The 19,902-nt window shown below is 36.2% G+C and overlaps 2 protein-coding genes across 10 annotated transcripts in view; both read right to left on the bottom strand.

The window, feature by feature from the left end:
* Window positions 1–41: 41 nt before the first annotated feature.
* On the bottom strand, window positions 42–10,695 carry LOC113043168 (cytoplasmic polyadenylation element-binding protein 1-like). 3 transcript variants are annotated; one of them, XM_026202388.1, is made up of 12 exons: window positions 10,534–10,692; window positions 9,926–10,031; window positions 7,718–7,915; window positions 5,737–5,939; window positions 5,384–5,639; window positions 4,151–4,264; window positions 3,635–3,724; window positions 2,150–2,286; window positions 1,864–2,062; window positions 1,040–1,134; window positions 870–950; window positions 42–700 (listed from the first exon to the last, which is right to left on the bottom strand). In XM_026202388.1, exons 1-12 carry the CDS (start codon window positions 10,546–10,548, stop codon window positions 590–592), a joined length of 1,605 nt encoding a protein of 534 aa, XP_026058173.1. In that variant the 5' UTR covers window positions 10,549–10,692; the 3' UTR covers window positions 42–589. The 3 variants fall into 3 exon arrangements, with proteins under 3 accessions (XP_026058173.1, XP_026058171.1, XP_026058174.1); XM_026202386.1 differs by having other exon boundaries at window positions 870–1,134; window positions 10,534–10,695; XM_026202389.1 differs by lacking the exons at window positions 9,926–10,031; window positions 10,534–10,692 and adding an exon at window positions 7,997–8,296 and having other exon boundaries at window positions 870–1,134.
* A 436-nt stretch (window positions 10,696–11,131) lies between these two features.
* Window positions 11,132–19,902, bottom strand: part of LOC113043166 (AP-3 complex subunit beta-2-like) — a 34,938-nt gene continuing 26,167 nt past the window's right edge. For 2 of the 7 annotated variants that reach the window (XM_026202381.1, XM_026202378.1), the window contains exons 18-28: window positions 18,676–18,714; window positions 18,018–18,132; window positions 17,445–17,631; window positions 17,192–17,360; window positions 16,858–16,945; window positions 16,668–16,777; window positions 15,995–16,223; window positions 15,821–15,905; window positions 15,300–15,397; window positions 13,102–13,240; window positions 11,132–12,331 (exon numbers count right to left, since the gene is read on the bottom strand). In XM_026202381.1, the coding sequence (XP_026058166.1) occupies window positions 12,148–12,331; window positions 13,102–13,240; window positions 15,300–15,397; window positions 15,821–15,905; window positions 15,995–16,223; window positions 16,668–16,777; window positions 16,858–16,945; window positions 17,192–17,360; window positions 17,445–17,631; window positions 18,018–18,132; window positions 18,676–18,714 (1,443 nt within the window). In that variant the 3' untranslated portion in view covers window positions 11,132–12,147. The remainder of the gene's footprint in view (window positions 12,332–13,101; window positions 13,241–15,299; window positions 15,398–15,820; window positions 15,906–15,994; window positions 16,224–16,667; window positions 16,778–16,857; window positions 16,946–17,191; window positions 17,361–17,444; window positions 17,632–18,017; window positions 18,133–18,675; window positions 18,715–19,902) is intronic. The other 5 variants (XM_026202383.1, XM_026202384.1, XM_026202382.1 and 2 more) reach the window with 3 other exon arrangements.

Genomic DNA, 19,902 nt, shown 5'->3' with positions numbered 1-19,902 from the left:
GTGTGAAGTTAATATTAAAAAAGTGCTATGGATTGTTAAAAAACTATATACAGCACAGAGGTCAGAGAACCATCCGGAGTTGCTAACGTGTGTCCGATCTGATGGATGATTGACGGCGGGGTGGATGCTAAGCTGGAGCATTTCACAAGCCAAGATGCTCATCAACCATTTAATAGAGTGTTAAAAAGGTTAAATAAAAAGGCCTTCGAGGCTTGAGGCAGGCAAACTTAAAAAATCAGGTTCATATGCTATGACCTAAACCAGCCGTAGAAAAGCAGGTAAATCCACCTTCAAAATTAATGAAATGAATCAAAATAATGGTCTTTAGACACTGGTAACAAAAGAGAAGCTGAAGGCACCGACTGGTATTGGCCTGCATCAGAGGGTCAAACCTGGAGATAAAAACTAATAATCTGTGCATGCGAAATCTAAAACACAACTCCTTGGCGATGGCTGTCTGGTTAACTGTGCAAACATCAATGAACCCTTCAGAGTGCATAGAGCCTTAATGAACAAGAACGAGAGCGAGTGCAATACAACGCAGTGACTTCCTTCCTCAAAACAGTGAACTCTGCGCCGGCCGGCCGGTTTATTTGTGGTTCAGGCTCTTCTGGTTGCGCATGAGAGGCTGATGGCTGCTCAACACGTCCAGAGAGTGCCGCCAATGCCAGCATGACCGACAGTGGTATTTAAAACAGGCCTGAAGAGTTGAAAAATTAAAAAAAATGTAAATTATTGTTCACCATCACATTAATGATGCAAATGTACCATTTGATTAAAGGCAAAGAACACCATGTGAAGAGACATGAGAATCAAGCTGAAGCTAAGTGAACGGAGCTGTGACGCTTGATATGACGATGTGATTATACCTGAGCCCTGCAGAAGAACGGCCCGGGCTGACTGTTACATATTTGGCACATGGAGTCATCCAGATACGGGTCGATCTGGACCTGCAGAGGGAACATACAGAGAGAGAGGGAGATACACAGAGCTGATCATCCCGCAGCATGTGATATATCTGAGTTCTGCTCTTCTGTACCTTCTTGGTAAACTTGCAGGTTTTTATCTGCACAAACGCTGCGGTCACGGCTTTCAAGTAGCTCCTCTGACTTCTGAACGTCACTCTGCCAGAGCCTAGATGAACAGACACAATACATTCACTCTGTGGCAAAAATATAGATATAGACTATATATACACTGGCAAAAACAATTTAAGTATTAAATGAAGATTTTAAAATGATTTTGAATGCCTCTCCAGTCACATGATCCTTCAGAAATCATTCTAATATGCTCATTTTTAAGAATTTTTGTTAATGCTGAAAACGTTGTTTTTGCAGCTTAATATTTTTTTGGAAACAGTAATACATTTTTTCAGGTTTCTGAAATTAATAGATAAAAAGAACAGCATTCCTTTGAAATAATTTATCATGCATCCTTGCTGAATAAAAGTACAAATTAATTTTTTTATTGTGCCCCTTTTGTATATTGTTTCAAAGTTTCCATAAGAATATTGCAATATTAAACTGTTTTCAATTCTAATAATACTAAGAAATGTCTCTAGAGCACATGTGACACTGAAGACTGAAGTAATTATGCTCAAAATTCAGCTTTGCATCACAGGAATACATTAGATTTTGAAATATATTACAATAGAAGACAGGTACTTTAAACTGTAATAATATTTCACAATATTACTGCGTTTACTGTATTTTGTGATCAAATAAATGCAGTTTCGGTAAGCACGATAGACTACTCTTAACTTTATTATAATTCCAAATTATTCCAGTGATTCCAAACTTTTGGTTACCAGTATAAATTCTACAGCTATTTTTTCCAGTGTAGATGAGAGGAGAATGCACAGACCTATGGGATATTTGTGCTTGTCTGTGTCGATGCCTGCATACATGACCCCTCCGAAGAGCTCGTCCATGATGTGGGCCAGACCCTCTGCGTTTAACATCCCGTGCAGAGCGCCCACGAACACCGTCTTACTGCGGCAGAGGCGCTGGGAGGGACAGCGGATGAAATTGCTGTCTGAGATCACCCAGGGGATGACCTGTACCTGCAGTACAGCGAGTGACAGAGCGGGCTCAGAGGTCAGGGGTCAGGGGTCAGTAACAGCGTATGTTTAGGTGCATGTGATTCTCACTTCTTTGCTCTGGATTCGCCTGCTGGACAGTTTGTAGTAGAACTCGAGATAATCGTCAGACTGCAGACGGTGCTGAGTACAGGTCTGCAGGAGCGTCTTCACTGACTTCTCCCAGTCAAACAGCAGATACACATAACCTACACCAAAACATACTGGATATGAAAACAGTATTCTATATATATTTATATTAGTGCTGTCAAAGCATTAATCATGATTAATTGCATTCAAAATAAAATATTTTGTTTACAAAATATAAGTGTGTGTACTGTGTAAATGTGTATACTGTGTGTGTGTGTGTGTGTGTGTGTGTGTGTGTGTGTATATATATTTATACATATATATATAGCGTGTATATATATATATATATATATATATATATATATATATATATATGTTTTTTTTGTAATTTATTGATCACAATATAATTTGTTTTTATTCTCTCTGTATTTTTTTATTGTTGTAATTTTTATTGCATTACATTCACAATCTCTGAAGCATTTTCTATTAATTTAATATTTTTTTGTTCATAAAAAGGACTTTTCAGTTGTGGAAATCAAAACAAGTATAAGTGCCACAAAGTCAATGGTTAACCAGGTAAAATAAGATTATTATAAATATTAAATGTACATATATATCAATAATTGCATAAATCGATCAATTATAAAGCAGCCTGCATTTATAAAATATATGCATGTAAAATATTTGTTTAACTAAAATCGATATATCTTTGTAAAATCTAATTTTTATTTTTTTATACTTTAATTATTAAATGGTTTGAAGATTATTTTATTGTCACAATGAAAGGCATTTTAAGTAGGGTTATTGTAATCTAAAACGAATATTATTGAAGACGTTTTAAAGTAATTTGAATTTAAATAAACCAAAATTATATCAATAACCTTTGAAATTAAATTACTTACTGGAAATAAATAAAAAGAAAAACTCAATTAATACTACAGCTGAAATAAAAACGAAAAAAAAAAAAAAAAAAACAATAAAAAAATATATTCAAAATATTAATAAAAAACTATACTAGTATATAAAGAATAACAAAATAACATTGATTTAAAGGTGCTACAGTAGATATTCACTGAAATATCAGTAACAATATAAATTGAATAACAATTGAAATATCAATAACAATATAAAAGTTATTATTGCTGTATTTGATTAAACTCAGCAAAGATTTCCCATCAGAAAGGTATGTGACAGATGCTGAGAATCTGGAAAAGATTTTAATAGAACAAGTCTTCTAATAGAAAGTCTTCTATTTCCTGAAAAGCATGAATAATCCACCAGGGGGCAAAATACATGTCACACAAAAAAAGAACAAAAAAGTTAGTTCTTAGATGCTTCAGATTTGATAAATATAGCTTTATCTGGTTAAACATCAAATATGTTTCCACGTTTGTAATTTTTGCCGTGACTCAGTATGAGATGCTGCTGGATTGTAGATGATATATATGCTGCTATAAAATGAATTACCTTGCGGAGGACAGCGTGGATGTTTACCATCTTTCCCAGGCCACTCGACTTTCAATGGACCAAAAACACTGAATGTGTTCAAAAGACTCGCTAGACAGAGAGAGAAAGGTTATTTACAACCTATTTGTGTTCAGAAACATAATACAGAATAACAATGGACCCTTTTCACAAGACTGTGATGATGCTCTTTTTTTTTACTTGTTTACATTTTTAACACTACATTTTGTATTACATCACCTTTGCATCAAATGACACAAAAAAAAAGCTAGTTAATGCGTCTATGGGCGGGACAGTGAATTTGACATCGTTCTCTCTTCTGACTGCTGTTATCAGTCTCTCTCAACTTTTTTATTTTGATTGAACATTGTACTATTTGAGCAAATGAGAATGCAAAAAATATGTGCGGTACTCTCCCATTCACTGCCCTCGAAGTATACCCAACTACGATGACTTCCGCTGCTGAGAAACCCCAGAAATGTGTCTATTTCCATCTCAAGCGAGTGTCAGTCATCTCACCCTCTGTGATGTCCCATGGCACTCCTCCCAGAAACACTTTACAGGAGTAAACAGGGTTTTTGTAGTGACGTGGAGGAAGAAGTCCCTCCCAGGTGTAAGTGGCTTCATTTACGGCTGGGAGAAACAGTCAGTCATAAAATCACAGGATTATTAATAAAAGCTAAAGACAGTGAGCAGCGCAATTAAATGCAAGGTTTTTAATATGTGTTCTTTTAAATATTTAATCATTTTTAAAGCTTGACATATGAAATAACAGTCAGAAATCTACACAGATCTATCTATCTATCTATATTTAGAAATTGAATAGTTTAATGAACATTTAGACAAAATGTAAAAAGAACGTGTAAAAATAAATGAGTAAAAAATGCTGTTGTTTAAGTGCAAGTGCTCATCTTGAAATATTACTAACAATATAAAAGTTATTCTTATGTTTACTACATAAAAATGAGTAGATTTCACATCAAGAAGCCAGATGAACCACATCATAATAATATAATTCATTTTCAGAGGCAGCAGGTGTCTTTACTTTATCAGTGTTTTTCTTTAGAAACCTTTACTTCACCACACTCCAAATCATAATAATGTACTTTTTACTGCACTACGTTTCATATCAAACATAATTTAATACTTAATTACATTATAAATCTAGTACGTTTTAACTTTTACTCAAGTAAATGTAATTCAAAGATTTATGTGAGTTCAAGAAAGTACTACTTTTTTAATGTTCTTAACTATTAAAGATAAAAAATAAACTGTTATAGTGCAGTAAAAAGTTTGACTTTTGAAATGTAATACGTCTAATGATGTACAGATACTTTTTTAATTTACTCGAGTAAAGTAAAAATACTTTACTACTGTCCACCTCTGTATTTTTAGCTAATACTAAAAGGCCTTGTTACTTGATAAAAGGTATAAAATATCAAGCAAAGTTTTGATCATGATGATAATTGATAATTTTGATTAATCAATATGATAAATAGACTTTACAGAATTAATTTGACATTGCTTATTATAAATCTGACAGTCACAATGTGAAATGCTGAAAACAAGCAACTAGCCATCTGCATTCACACATTTTTACCACTTCATGTCAAGTTATAAAATAGTTTAACTTCCACAAGCGCATCGCAAAACACCCGCTTTCAGTTTCTCTTGTGCATGTGACATTTATAGTGAATCGAAGGGTAATTGTACTTCCGAATCTATTTAGCAGGTTGGCTAATGTCTCTGTACCTGCAGCTTGTTTATGTAGTTTTGCCTCTCTCTCGATGCAGAACGTGGGTTTGTTCAAGCCCAAAGCGTCCCAGCCGGGCCAGACGGGACCTGTGGACCAGCACCCGACCTCTGACCCCTCGGCCCGAGCACTGGGTGCGCTTGTAAAGGTGTTGAGGCGATTCTGCTCTACACGAGCATCTGTGTCTAGGTTGACACCCTCCGCCTGCAGTCTGGGCAGCAACAGGGGCAACGGAGGAGAGACTCTGAGAGAGACCTAACAGAGACAGAACTTGTTACTCCTGTAACACTGTCAGAATCACTGCACTTCCACGATGGGTTCTGTATGAGAGCGCAGTGTTGTTGTGGCTCACCAGGTGGTCAGATCCTGACGAGATCACACTGTTCTCTGAGTTGACGGGACTGCTGGATCCTGAGTGCAGCAGAGAGTGAGGCTCCAGCGCCGCCATCAGGCTGGAGAAGCGCTCCAGTGGATCTCCAGACGCAGACTCGTGGGCCCGGAAAGAGTGCTGCTGACCCGAATCAGCGCCTTCTGAAGCACCCAGGAGATCCAACGCTGCAGGAGAGAATCAGTGGGATTTGCTTTTTACTGACAGAGCAACTTTTACAGTTTTTGTCATTTGAAAATTATATCCTTTAAATTAAATTTCCTAAATGGTGTTTCAAAATATAACATGCATACGTTCATCAAGGAATCCTGAAAATAAATGTAGTTTCCATAACAATATGAGGCAGCACAACTGTTTTGAACATTGCTAATTATCAGAAATGTTTCTTGAGCAGTAAACCAGCATATTAGATTGATATCTGAAGGATCACGTGACACTGAAGACTGGAGTAAAGATGCTGAAAATTCTGCTTTGCATCACAGGAATAAATTACTTTTTAAAATATATTAAAATAGAAAACAATTATTTTAAATTTTCACAATATTACTGTTTTTACTGTATTTCTGTTCAAATAAATGTAGCCTTGATGAGCAGAAGAAACTTCTGTCAATAATATATATTTTTTAAAATCCTACCGAGCCAAAATACAAAAATATTTATAAAATATAAACATCAAATATGTATTACCTACTTTTTACAAACTGGCCAACATCTGGCTCAACCAGTGATGTGAGTTTGGTGGCATGTTAATGATTTGTGTATATCTGTCTGAAAATAACACTTTGTCTCTAATCCTGTAAAAAGACTGAATGAATGAGAGATGTGCTGGATGAGACAGCAGAAACCAGCTCAGTCTGTGTGTGTGTGTGTGTGTGTGTGTGTGTCTATTACTGGATTTGGGTCAGAACAAACCCTAGGCACATCATGGCTTTCATTTAAAACACGGATGTACACACGCATTTATGCTTGTAATTTGAGATGGTGAAGCTAAAAGGGAAAGTCGAAATGAAATGCAAGCCAACGCTGATGAATCCAGCATTATGACCCACTGTGAATGGTGTGAAAATGATTAGTCATGAATGAGAAATCAAGATACGAGACATCACTACAGTTCAGACCTTCCAGAACAATCCATCAACATTGTTCTTGAAGGTCTGAACAAAAACAAAAACATTTTCATATCCTGTATGTATATGATATAGGTATACGTTTTTAAACATAAAATATCTAATTCATAAAAGCAAGAACAATTATTAATTTATATGTACTTTACTGTAAATGTACACATATATTATAGAAAAAAATATAACATGTAACTATATTTCACTATATATATATATATATATATATATATATATATATATATATATATATATAGTATAAAAATATTCAGGTAATATACATATTCTATAAAATAACATTTTTTTTACTATATTTTAATATATATATTCTATATTTAAGTAAAAAGATCTCTACATATTTTTAATTATCATATATTTAAATAAAGTATTTAAATGAATACAGAAATCATACATTCAATTAACGATGCACTTAACAGTAAATATAGATATCATATAAAAAAAAATAAAAGTATGTATTTTACGTTTATATATATAAATATGTATAATGTATATATAATGTATATATAAAGTAACAATATTAATAATATTCAAGGCAGTCTCTGAAGTCAATTTCTTATTTAAATTCTTTAAAATTTTGCTACTCAAGTAAATGTATCTCATTTAAAGGGATATCAATATATTATTATCTTATTTGCATTACAAAATATTGTATTTTTATATTAAATATTACAATTACTTATTTTATTTATATATTTATGTATATTCCTACATAATCAAGACTAAAGCACTGAGAAGCTGTCTGAAACTAGCTTGAACAGAAAGATAGGAGTGGCTAGTCAACATTTAAGCACAGGTTCACTCACCGGGCGTTTGGGAGCAGGGTTGGGTCGGCCGCTGGGACTCGGGGCGGCTCCAGGGCTGCTGCTTCCAGTAGGGGAAGCTCAGAGACAGCAGGCCCAGACTGAGCTCATCAACACTGGGCACGGCAGCCAGAGGATCCTGCTGCTCTGGAGCCAACAGCATGCTGCTAACCAGCGGAGAGCAGGCAGTGCCCGAACCATCTATGAGAGCGAGAGAAAAGAGAGAGAGAGAGAGTTACAGAGGTACAAAAACACACATCCGAACCTGGTTCCCATACCGACCTGCCGTGGGTCCAGTGTAGTTCATCATACTGCTGTGTGTTCATCACTGACCTGTTAAACATGTGACCGGCCTGCTCAAATCTCACACACTGCTGCTAGTGCTAAAGCCATGCTCACTTCATCACACACTCGCTCGGTCTGCCAGAGCAGCCTCACCACCTCCCGTCCCTGTGTGTGTGTGTGTGTGTGTGTGTGAATCACGTGTACTGTCTGTCTCTCTGGCCCGTCTCCCGTTCATGGCCTGACTCAGCAGAGAGACAGACGGAAGTGGGCAGGGCTCCACTGATCACTGTGATTCAGCTCATTTGATTTCACACACACTCGGCTCTCTCTGTTGATCCCAGGCTGTACCAGACGCACCCTAGTGTCCGAATAAAGGGGCGTTCATACTAACAGCGACGTGATGGGGGTGTGTCCAAAAGTACCCTTTTTATATTAAGGGGGTCATATGATGTGATTAAAATTTTTATTTTCTCTTTGGAGCGTTACAAGCTCTTGGTGCATAAAGAAACTCTGTAAAGCTGCAAAGACCTAAAGTCTCAAATCCAAAGAGATATTCTTTATAAAATTAAGTCAACCACACTCCCCTAAAACCCCTCTTTCTTACACACCCCCACATGTCTACGTCACGATGTGGGAAGATTTGCATAAAGCCGCCCAAATGTTCACGCAAAGAAAGAAGTTTGTAAAGGGGTATGTTAAAGGGTGTAACATTTCCGTCACAGGCTTGAAGCATTCGGCCAATCACAACACACTAGACAGTTGCCCAATGAGAGCACACCTCTCTTTTAAGACCTATGAGCTTTGTAAAAATCGACGCATTTCAGAAAGGCGGGACACAGAGGAGAAACAATAATGTACATTATGTGGAAAATAATGTGTTTTTTTTAACCTTAAACCGCATTAACCCATTGCATTACACCAAATACACAAAATAATGTTTTTAGATGAGAAAAAGTAACGCAGAAGCAATGAGATGCATTACTTTTCATAAAGAGTAACTTATTGACTCAACGAATTGTTTTTTTAGGGAAAAACGCAATATTGTAATGCACTACTTTCAAAAGTAACTTTCGCCAACACTGGCACCACAATAGCTGTGTCCAAAAGTATGAAACACGGTGAAACATGATGTCCAGATTTATGCATTGTCAAATGTGCCGTGTTTGGTCATTGGCGCTCAGTTTTGAAGCCGGTTTTATTTCAAACTAATCACCTAACATACTTTGTGACAAAAAATCCAGCTATTATTGTGGTAAAAATGAATAAATTAAACTGTAAAAAAAAAAATTAAAAGCTGTAAGTAATATTGAAAATACTGTTTCAGTCTTTCTAATTCAAAAAGTTGTGTTACTTGCTGTTTCTTTGTAATAATTTGTGAAATTTACTAGCCCACATATAAAAATCCAGTAAAATCTTTGAATATAGTAAAACTTTACCTGACAAATATATTCCACATACAGTATTAAAAAATGATATTCTCCAAGGAAAGGTAATGTGTACGGTGCCCCACACATGACTGATTATTTTAAATAAACAGCGGAAGAGGAAAGTATCAAACTATCAGTGTTGCAGAGTAAGTTATTCCTAATATACAGTAACAACACTTTATAATAAAGTTACATTTGTTATCATTCGTTAACTACATTAGTTGTCATGAACCAACAATAAAAAACCTTGAAAGCATTTATTAATCTTAAATGAATCTAAGTTAATGTTAATTTGAACATTTCCTAATTATTCAATATTATTTAATGGACCTGAGCTAACATGAACAAACAACGAACAGTTATATTTTTATTAAATATCAACTAACAAAGATTAATACAGTGTAACACGTTTTGCTCATTGTAAATTTATGTTGACCTTATGGAATAACAGGCAGTGATTAATTGTTCACAATAAGACCAGAAACATGGCACCTCTCACCTGTGACGTGTTTCCAAATGTTTAGCGGATTGGCTCCTGTGAACAGCCCAAAGGGCCTGTGAGCTCCAGGATCTCCATATGCAGCATTGCAGTCTGTTTTCTCTCTCTGTTAAAAGAAACATATGGTACATGCACAAATAGGTGCCAGAATGTTCATATTAGCTGGACATTTCCTTTAAGGCGGCTTGCAACTAGTAAACCGAAGAGCAACATTACTTGTACTTGACTTTTTGAGAAGGCCTAGCTTGCTAGGACGTCTGGCTCTACCTCAATATTACAAATAAACAAGTTTAAGACAACCTACCAAACAATGAAACTCCACTTAACGTTAAGGGAACATTATGGTGTCTTAAAACCTAGTGAGCTCCATATTTAGACAGCAATAGTACTTCTTTTCTTTCTTTTTTATGCCTTAGTGCTCTTTATCTTGTTTATTCTTAAGTAAATTGGATTTTTATGGTTTGTCTCAATTTTTGTTGGTCTACATTGTGTTTGCATTATGTTCATCACACACAGCTAAGCTGCGAATGTTTGGTGCTGATGTAGAATTCGCGCCATTAAAAAACTGAAACTGAAAGTGTGTAAAACCCCCTTTTACCGTCTCTTACCCTGTAGAAATCCATTAGAGCTGCTCAAAAAGACAAAAAAAGACGCTACCTTTGACTTTATAAGACAGTTCAGGACGCTGAACTCAAAACGAGTGTAAGGCTGCTGCTCAACCACACGTTAGGGTTCAAACCAGAGCACGTTTCAGTCATTCTCGGATTAAACAGGTGCATGACTCCAGCACGAGCAAATCACGCGCACTGATCAAATAGGATACAGTCAGTGGATTGCGGAGCTAGTTGTCACACAAACATAAGAAAAAAAAACTAACGAAATAAACATTAATTACAATAATTGTCTGTAGATAATTTTATGTAACATTCATGATCAGATATGTTTAAATAATTATACTAAAAATAGTTTTATCATTTAAATTGATAACAAGTTTGTTGTGACCGCTATTGGGGCATGTTGTCACAACCGTTTGTTCAGTGAACTGTATTCTTTGTCAAACGTTCAGTTAGGCCTACTTTCTGTAGACATTAAGTTATTATGCAACTATTTATAAATAAACCAATAAAGAGTGACAACTTAACCTGGTCAAATATAATAAATAAATAAATAAATACAAAGTTGAATAAAAAATAGAAGCCATCTTAATTTGAGTGTGCGTTCTCTTTTATTGACATCTAAAACTCTTTATAATAAATAGAGATATAATATTCAAACAACAAATGATTTCCCACAGTCACACAGAGATGAGTCAGTAAAGCTGGATTTCCGGGAAAGGAAGATCCGGTTTATGCCATCAAGCACATCATCATAACTATAAAAGGTCTAAAACTAACTACTAACAGTGTCTTCACCAGGATAAACGGCTCCAGACTGCATTAAAATACCTAAAATAACCGGATTGTGAGATACTGTATTCTTCCGAGAGCTTCAAGAGAACAAAAAGCTGATGGATGTTGAGTGATATACCAGTCTATAGTCCTAAATTCAGCAGTTACACATTCGCAAATACAGATAAGACATACATTATAGTGGAAAGAGATGTTGAAGACCGATGAATTCATACTGATGTGTTTCTGAGCTTTTGATTTAGCTAAAACCAACATGAAACCAAAATGCACATGTTTTAGAGAGCTGAACAAAGTTCATGTTTTCAAAACCAGTTTTGAAGTGGTTTCTGGAAAAAAATCTGCTGTTGTCGTTTGGGATGCGGTCTGGCATCAGATGTAAGACATTACATTCAGGAAATGTGAAAGATAAACACTAAAAATAAACCACGCAGGGTTTCTACTGATGAATCACTCAGATGATTATTAAACTTGTTTCACTGAGCAGATGGATACAAGCTGGTATCCAAAAACTTTCATCCATGTACTGTTCATCCTACAGAGCTTCTAAATTGAAATTGACATAGGTTTGTGCATTAATTGGGGAGAATTTATGGTGTCTTTACTAACTGTCTTTGATGTCATGCAACATTCAACAGAGGAAAATAAAAGGAACATCCTGATTAGGGGCTGTGTATGTTACTGTTGCTGTTCTAATGTCAGTTCAAAGTATTTTTTTGTTGCTACAAGCCAGTCCACATTGGGAAAATATCTACACAGAGATGCGACTCAATGCGGTAAGCAGCAGTAGGAGGGTGTTGACTGTAGGGGGCGCTATCACTGCGACAGGGCCTGCATGATATCTTTAACCAGCATTGTGCCGATCAACATCTTCTCGCAGTTCACCGTCAGCTGAGCTCTGCCGCCTTCCTTCGTAGAGACGGTGACCAGCACGAGACAACCGCTGCTCACTGTTTTACCTGCGAATCTGTAAACAGGAGCAGGAGGAGGAGGAGGAGTACTGAGATTATAAAAGATTACAGGCCAGAAAAAAAGACAGCAAAGCGAAGAAAGATTTCAAGAGTTAAACATTCTCAAATAATGGACCCTTTACATTGCTTAAAAGGATAGTTACCCAAAAATTAAAATTCTCAACCTCATGTCGGTTCAAACCCATAAGACCATTGTTCATATTCAGAACACAGATTAAGATATTTTTGATGAAATCCGAGAGCTTTCTGACCCTCCATAGAGAGCAATGGAACTACTGTCCCACAGACGAAGCCCAGAATGGTAATAAGGACGTTGATAAAATAGGCCATGTGACATAGAAGAGAAGAAACTCTTGAACAAAGTCCTCATTTTTTTTCTTTGTGCACAAAAAATATTCGCAAAGCTTCTTGAACAACTCGTAGCACATGGACTATTTTAACAAAGTCCTTACAACCTTTTGGGGTTTGAATGTGGTACTTGTGTTACTGTCTATGCAGGGTCAGAAAGCTCTCGGAATTCATCAAAAATATCTTCATTTGTGTTCCAAATAGGATTTGGAACGACATGAGGGAGGTCCCTTTTAGGTCTGATTTTTAAAACTCAAAGGCCCCATCCCAAATAGGACAGTTAGTATGTACTTTGTCTACAAGACCAATGGGCGTCCCATTTTTTGGTTCAAAAGTGTGCTCACTAGCGCCCCCAGCTGTTTACCACATAACAGTCTATGCAAGATTTTGTGGACTCCAAAGGTTTTCATTTGGGACAGGGCCACTGTCTTCATGTGTGTGTGTGTGTTACCTGCACTCTTTATCTGAACCGCATGGTACTCTGCTCAAGTTGGCGGTGGCTGTGACTCTCTCAACGATGACATGTTCGTTCACGCATTTCTCTCCCAGTGTCAACTTCTCTGAGATTTCATTCATTCCCATCAGTTTACCTGTGAAAAGAGACAGAAAGCATATCTTCAGACCAGTGCTCCATCAAACTGTCCTATGACGTGTTGCTACAGACTAGCTGAAAGCTACTGAAAATTTTGAATTAACTTTCATTTTTGATTTTTAATTTTACAAATTTTGTTAGTCATTTTTATGAGCTTTTTCTTTTTAATATTTCTGTTTAGCTTTAAATTTCAGTCTTAGTTTTAGTAATTTTAGTACTTAGTATTTTAGTTAGGTGGCAAGGCAACATTTCTTATTTTTGTTGTTTCCAATGTAAAAAAATTTCCATCTAATATTTATATTAAAACATTTTTTATTAGTTTTAGCTAAAAGTAGAAACAATGCCCAGAATGCATAGCAACAAACAAACATTTTTAAATGGTCAACCAAGATTATGAACAGTGTAAGAAAAAAAAATTGAAATATATTATGTGCTGAAAAGCATAAATTGAAAATAATTAAAGGTACTTAAATTTATTGCATTCTTAGCTTTGCCACATGATAATGTCAGAGTATTGGACTCAACAGTGAACGTCTGTCTGGTCTCTTGTGCATTAACAGAGCTGCAGCCCACTAAAAATGTTTCAGTTCAGTCACTTAAAAGCTCAAAATGTATTAATAACGCTACCTCGGAAGGTAGCTGTCTATGTAGACATTACACAACAGGTTTTGTGAGCTGTGCTGAGTGTGCTGGCCTCACAAGTGTCGTGATGGTTCAGGGTCATTCGGACAGGTTCAGTGTTTCTAAGGCACATTCCTGGCATAATGTTACCTTGACATATCGTGAGGAAAAGCATAGTCATGATAACAGTCGCCAAGGCTGGAGACTGCGGTAAGAGGGAGGAGCAGCTGGAAGCAAAAGCATTTCTAGAATAACAGGAAGGGGTGTGCGGCTAACAAAAATATGATCCAAGAACATTTGGCTAACATTCCCATTAACTTATGAAAACGTCTCAATGTTCCAAAAAATTTCAGTGTTGTCTGAATTTCCAAAACGTTACGTTTTTCAAGTGTTTTGAAATGGATTTTTATTCTTTGTTATGCGAACGTTCCATTTTAGCATTATGGGAACATTACTTTTTAATTTTCTCTGAACGTTCTCAAACAGGTGTTAACAGATGTAAAAAATGTAAGACTAATGTTTCACAAAAAATTAATTCTATGAACAATGTATAAATAACGTCATTGTGCTACCTTTCTGAGAACATTATTAAAGATAACTTTTTACAATTGTTCTATTAACATTTTATTAACATTAACATTTTATTAACATTAACATTTTATTAACATTCTATTAACATTTAACATTTTTCATAACTTTGTCAGAATATTAGCCAACGTTCTCGGTTGTGTGTGTCTGTGCAAACAAATCAGGAACGATAGGGGAAGAGGAGGAGCTATGCTAATTAGCTACATCAGATAAACTTACCATTCAAAAGATTCTCTAACAAACAGCGGCAAAATGAGCCCACGGAAGAGGAAAACATGAATTTAAAACAAACACACTAAAATGCTAAACTGACAAACGTTTATGCTGAGCTGTTAGCAGCATGCTAACTTCAGGTTATAATTGTTCTAGATTTAGATTAGCCTCCTGTATTATGATAACAATTGTACTAATATGGTATTAATTCCACATCCAAAGGATTTTCTTTACTGTACCTGCTTTTGAAGCTAATAGTACACAACACTTTGCGCTGTGGTAAATAATGAATTGTATGAGAGCAATGATTTAATGAGTTTAGCAAGAAGCTCATGCTTGCATGCAAATTATGAGAAAGGGGTCTTAGGTACCAAAAGCCCAAATTCTGGTCACGCAAATATGTAGTATTATAATGCACAATGGAAGAATTCAGATTAGGAAAAGCCATGGAACATGAAATTTATATTTCATGAATAATAAAAGAGAGACATAATTTCTCTCTCTGTCATATGATCTGTTGAAAATGAATTTCAGAGAGACACTGCTAACACAGGAAGAAAGAAATGACAGCGTTTCGAGGAAATCTATAGAGCAACTGGGGCTGCTAAAACAAGGATGGGCTGACATTCTCTTACCTTGCTCCTTCTTGAAGTCGTTTTCTGTCAGAAATACTGGTGTCATTAGCTCCCCGACAGGCGGCTGGATGGAAGCGAAGAATTTGCGGGTGTGAGTACTGAAAAAAGTAAACAAAGATGCTTGGAATTGGAGTCAAGAAACTGTTATATGATTTATATGAATGGAGGTGATTTACATAAACAAATATGCAGCCCGTTTAATTGTAAGGGCGAAGAATTGCCATGAAAAGCTAAATTACGACCATAAATGGACCATTCTATTTTTATTTAATGTCAAGGTGACTTACTAGCTAACAAAAATATGTTCTAAGAATGTTCTGCTACTGCTAACCATTACATTATGGAACTATTACTGGTAGTTACTTTAGAATTTTCTGTGAAAGTTCTGTCCACTGAAAACAGCAAAGGACCTAAGACAGATCCTTGTGGCACTCCATATTTTACTGGTGTTAACGGAGATGGGATATAAGTGGACATCAGGAAAATTAAAGTTTATAATTTAGCTCTTCTTAAACACTCACCACAGCTGAAAGTTTGCTGCTTGTGTAGAATCACAGAAATCTATGCCCATCACTACAGTAACCGATTCACCTGCTGATAACACGTCTGAAAGAACGCATACAAACAGAACAAAAATAAACCTAAAGTAGTTAAAAGCTTGTTTAGAAAATCTCATAAAGTGCAGGGTTGCTGACCTATCTCAGCGAACTCACGGATCCTCATCCCACACTGCAGCCTGGGCTCCTCGATATGCAGGTTTTTGGTCTCAGAGTTGGTGTTGTTGGTAAACTGGATCTGGACGGCCACCATGTTAGGGTCTGGACTGAAGGGCTGCCGGCTGAAGCAATACTCAACCGCAAGACCCTCACCTGTTATACGATGTAGGAGCTCATACATCTTTATCGAACCAGAAGGAGTGATTGTCTGTGAGAAAACAGAAGAGAGTTTTACATATATCGAATCAATTATACTATACAGTGCCGTTTGGGGCCAGAATTATTTTTTTTTCTTGAAAAGAAATAAAAACTTTTATTCAGCAAAGTAATGAATTCAATTGATCAAAAGTGACAGTAAAAACATTTATAATGTTACAAAAGATTTATATTTAAAGTAACTGCTGTTGTTTAACTTTATATTCAAAATGTAAAATATAAAATGAAAAAGGTCTTAAATACAATATTTAAAAACAAAAATGTTAAATTTTCTTTTTTGTATTCTGAAAAAAATAAAAAGAGATGCATAAAAACAATTATAAAAAAATTATAAGAGAGAAAATAACTTTTTCTGCAGACTCTTTCTGCAAAGTTATGACAATATTTCTGCTGTATTTATTGCACATTTACAATTGTACTTTGGCCCAAAACTCACTGTAGGTGCTAGAATAGTGTCAGTCAGTGACAAACCCTCCAGATCAGACACCAGACTACTGGACATGAAGTTAACCGGAGTCACTGGAGCCGATGCTGGAGCTGGTTCAACTGGGAGAGGGAAAGACCAATTGTGCTTTAACATTCAAGCATATGTCTTTGATCTTGAATGTGTGAGCGGTTTTACTCACAGTCATCCAGATCCAGCAAAGACATTTCCTGCGTCTCCTTCTTGCTCTCTTTTTTGGATTGTTTGGGAGGTTGTTTTGATACAGGCGTCTAAGGGAAATCAGAAAACATTTAACATGAACTCTTATCCATAAGATTAACATCAAAATAGCATAATAGTACTGTTAACTCACTGTCTGCATTGTTTAATCTCCTATGCAGCTCATGTGACAACAGTAGCATACTACTTTTAAGTTGAGTTTATTATTAAAAAAAAAAGCAGCACACAGTATGCTGTATATAATGCACAGTATTAACTATGTAGTAAGCTAGTATTCTATTTTAATCTAGCCCAACCTTCTTCTTCCTGATGTCAGTGTCGGACTCAGACTCCTCCTCTGACTCATCCTCCGACTCGTCCCCTGATTCGCTGCTTTCTGATTCGCTCTCTGATTCTGAGGCACTTTTCTGATTCTTCACAGCCTTCCTGCCTCGTTTTCTCTCCTCGGAGCCACTGCTCTGCTCGCTGTGGGAGTGAGGAGCAGAACATGAGACACTGGTGAAACACAAGTTATTGACATTGATTTGGTGTGATGTGTGGATGGCGCACCTCTCTGTGCTCTCCTCTACTGGTTTCTTGGCTTTGGTTTTGTCCAGATGCTTCTTTCTTTTCTTTTTCTTTTCCTCCTCCTCATCTTCCTCTTCCTCTTCAGACTCAGTCTCTTCTCCACTCTCTGAACCAGAGCCGCTTTCATCACTGGCGCTAGCACTTTCTGAACCGCTGCCTGAATCTGATTCTGTCAGGTGAGCGAGCAAAATCATATTAACTAGCACGAAATAAGATTAGCACTGTAATGAGCTTAATGTAAATTTTCATTCAAACTGGTGGTGAAAATACTTTAAAACTGAAATCATTTTTATTCACTAATAAAGGAATCTAATTAAAATGTAACATTGTGTTTATCAATGTTGAATCTCATGTAAATAACTTTTTTTTTCAATATTTGCATGATTTATGTATTTTTGTAATAAATACATAATAAAGACTTTTTGTTTAAAACGTTTTGTGTAAGACGTTTTTAGTTAAGATAATAACCAAGGCATGCTGTCTAATGTGATAGCTTCCTATATGGCTAATAACTAAATTTTCCCATTTACGAGATGTAGCGTTCACCACAGTTACCGCTATCTGCTGATTCGGTTGGACCAGATTCTCCGTCTGAGTCGGAGTAGAATGGTTTCTCTGCTTTCTTCTCCTTACGATCCTTCCGGCTTGTGCATTTGCTCCAGTCTGGAATCTGCAAAGGATCGCAAAACACCATCAAAACAAGCTCAAGTACATCCGGAGGGCCTAAACGGAGAAAGAGGATCATATAACGGCCATGAATGCCTCTTTAAAAGCAGCAAACATCTTTGTTTACACTCATAGGTCAATAAAATTACAGTTCTAGAGAGACGTGCCTCTCTTCGCTCAGCGTTTGAGGTTTACAGCAGGGAAGGTTGTGCATTCATGGCCACTTTTGTTCTTGTTGTGTACGCTTAAACATTTAATTAAAGAGATCACATCCTAAAAAAGACCCCAAAGACCACCAGCACTGATTTACCCAAGATTCATCTGACTTTAAGCTAGAATCAGCGTGGTGATTAGAAAGTAGATAAGTGATTAGCAACTAGCACCAGTGCTGTAGGCCATTTCTGGGGTGTTTTGGAGGATTCTGGTCTTTAATCATAGAGCAAGGGCTGAGGAACGGGAAAGGCTGATCTAGCACAGTACAGACGCTACGCTAGGCTGGTGGCAAAAGCTCTTTGGGTCTGACGCTAAGGGTGACTGACAGACTCACGCTGGTTAAAGTGGTGACTCTTTCGAGCAGCCTAATAACCTGGCAAACAGGAAAGAATAAAAAGAAACGCAATAATGATGCTGTGAGATGGCCAGAAGAAGAGGAAAGAAAAGAACAGAACAGAAAAGAAAGATTTAAAAAGTACACACAAGGATTCAGGTTGCACTTGTCAACAGATTAAAACGTATTTGGATGCGTTTTACGTCCATTTTTCGCTAACAGCTTCAGTCAAAGCAACTGAAAGTGTTGCGTTCATATCAAGAACGATAACTTTATATAGAGGATAAATCGTAACTATATGATTAGCTTGATCAGGTTTGTTTAATTAGGGTTCAATCTAAACTGTGCAGGAGTGTGGCCCTCCAGGAACTGAGTGTGACATCCCTGACATAAAAGAACATCAGAAAGAAAATCATTGAAAAAATTTTTCGAGCTGCTGAACAATAAAAATGTTAACATCCAATCAGGATGCATCCGACTTTAAAGCATGTAAGCATTTAAAGTGTCAGACAACAAAACTGCAGTGCATGCTTTTCATAAACCATTGGTGTGGTTGCTAATAGTTATCGTTATAGTTATCGTTCTTGGTGTGAACGAGCAAATAAGGGGGAATTCACTCAGAATGAATAGCATTATTTACATCGGCCAGTGATGTTCTAGCGTTCAATTTACTAAATTCGTTCAATTTAGCAGTCATTATTTTTCAATGCAAATTATGTAAATGGTAACAGCATAAACACACTCACAAATTGAATGCTGAAATCCATCTGCACAGCACAACTCATAAACATTTGGTTCATTATTAAGTGCTAAGCGATGACCCAGCTAACAGGGAACGTTCTCAGAACTTTGGCTAATGAACAAACCCTCTTCCAGTAACGTTAATAGAAAGTTAGTTTAAAATTATCTGGTCTTCATTTATGTTTTCAAAACATTAGCGCAAAATTTTTATTGTATTTATACATCATTAATGGAACCTTTTTTTTTTCTTACATTTTTCTGTTAGATGTTCGTCTAACGTTTTTCAAATTACGTTTTAAAATTGACTACATTTAACAGTTCATATAACCAAATGTTTTTTAAATATTTTTAAATAAGTGAATGTTTTGAATGTTCAGAGAACAACAGAAACAGCGTTTTCACAAGTAAATTATTAATAAAACATTCTTAGAACATACTTTTGTTAGCTGGGTATGAACGCGACAGGTTCTGCAACCGCAAACGGAT

This window comes from Carassius auratus, chromosome 25 (assembly GCF_003368295.1).
Source record: "Carassius auratus strain Wakin chromosome 25, ASM336829v1, whole genome shotgun sequence".
Lineage (NCBI taxonomy): Eukaryota > Metazoa > Chordata > Actinopteri > Cypriniformes > Cyprinidae > Carassius > Carassius auratus.
Note: the sequence above shows the minus strand (reverse complement) of the source record. Positions and strands in the feature narration are given on the sequence as shown.

Bases quoted from the DNA above. Each gene is read 5' to 3' on its own strand.
- LOC113043168 (XM_026202386.1), bottom strand. The intron at 4,265-5,383 runs GTACAGAGACAT...TGTTTCTCCCAG, and splicing joins ACTACATAAACAAGCTGCAG to CCGTAAATGAAGCCACTTAC. The intron at 3,725-4,150 runs GTGAGATGACTG...CTCTCTGTCTAG, and splicing joins GCCATGGGACATCACAGAGG to CGAGTCTTTTGAACACATTC.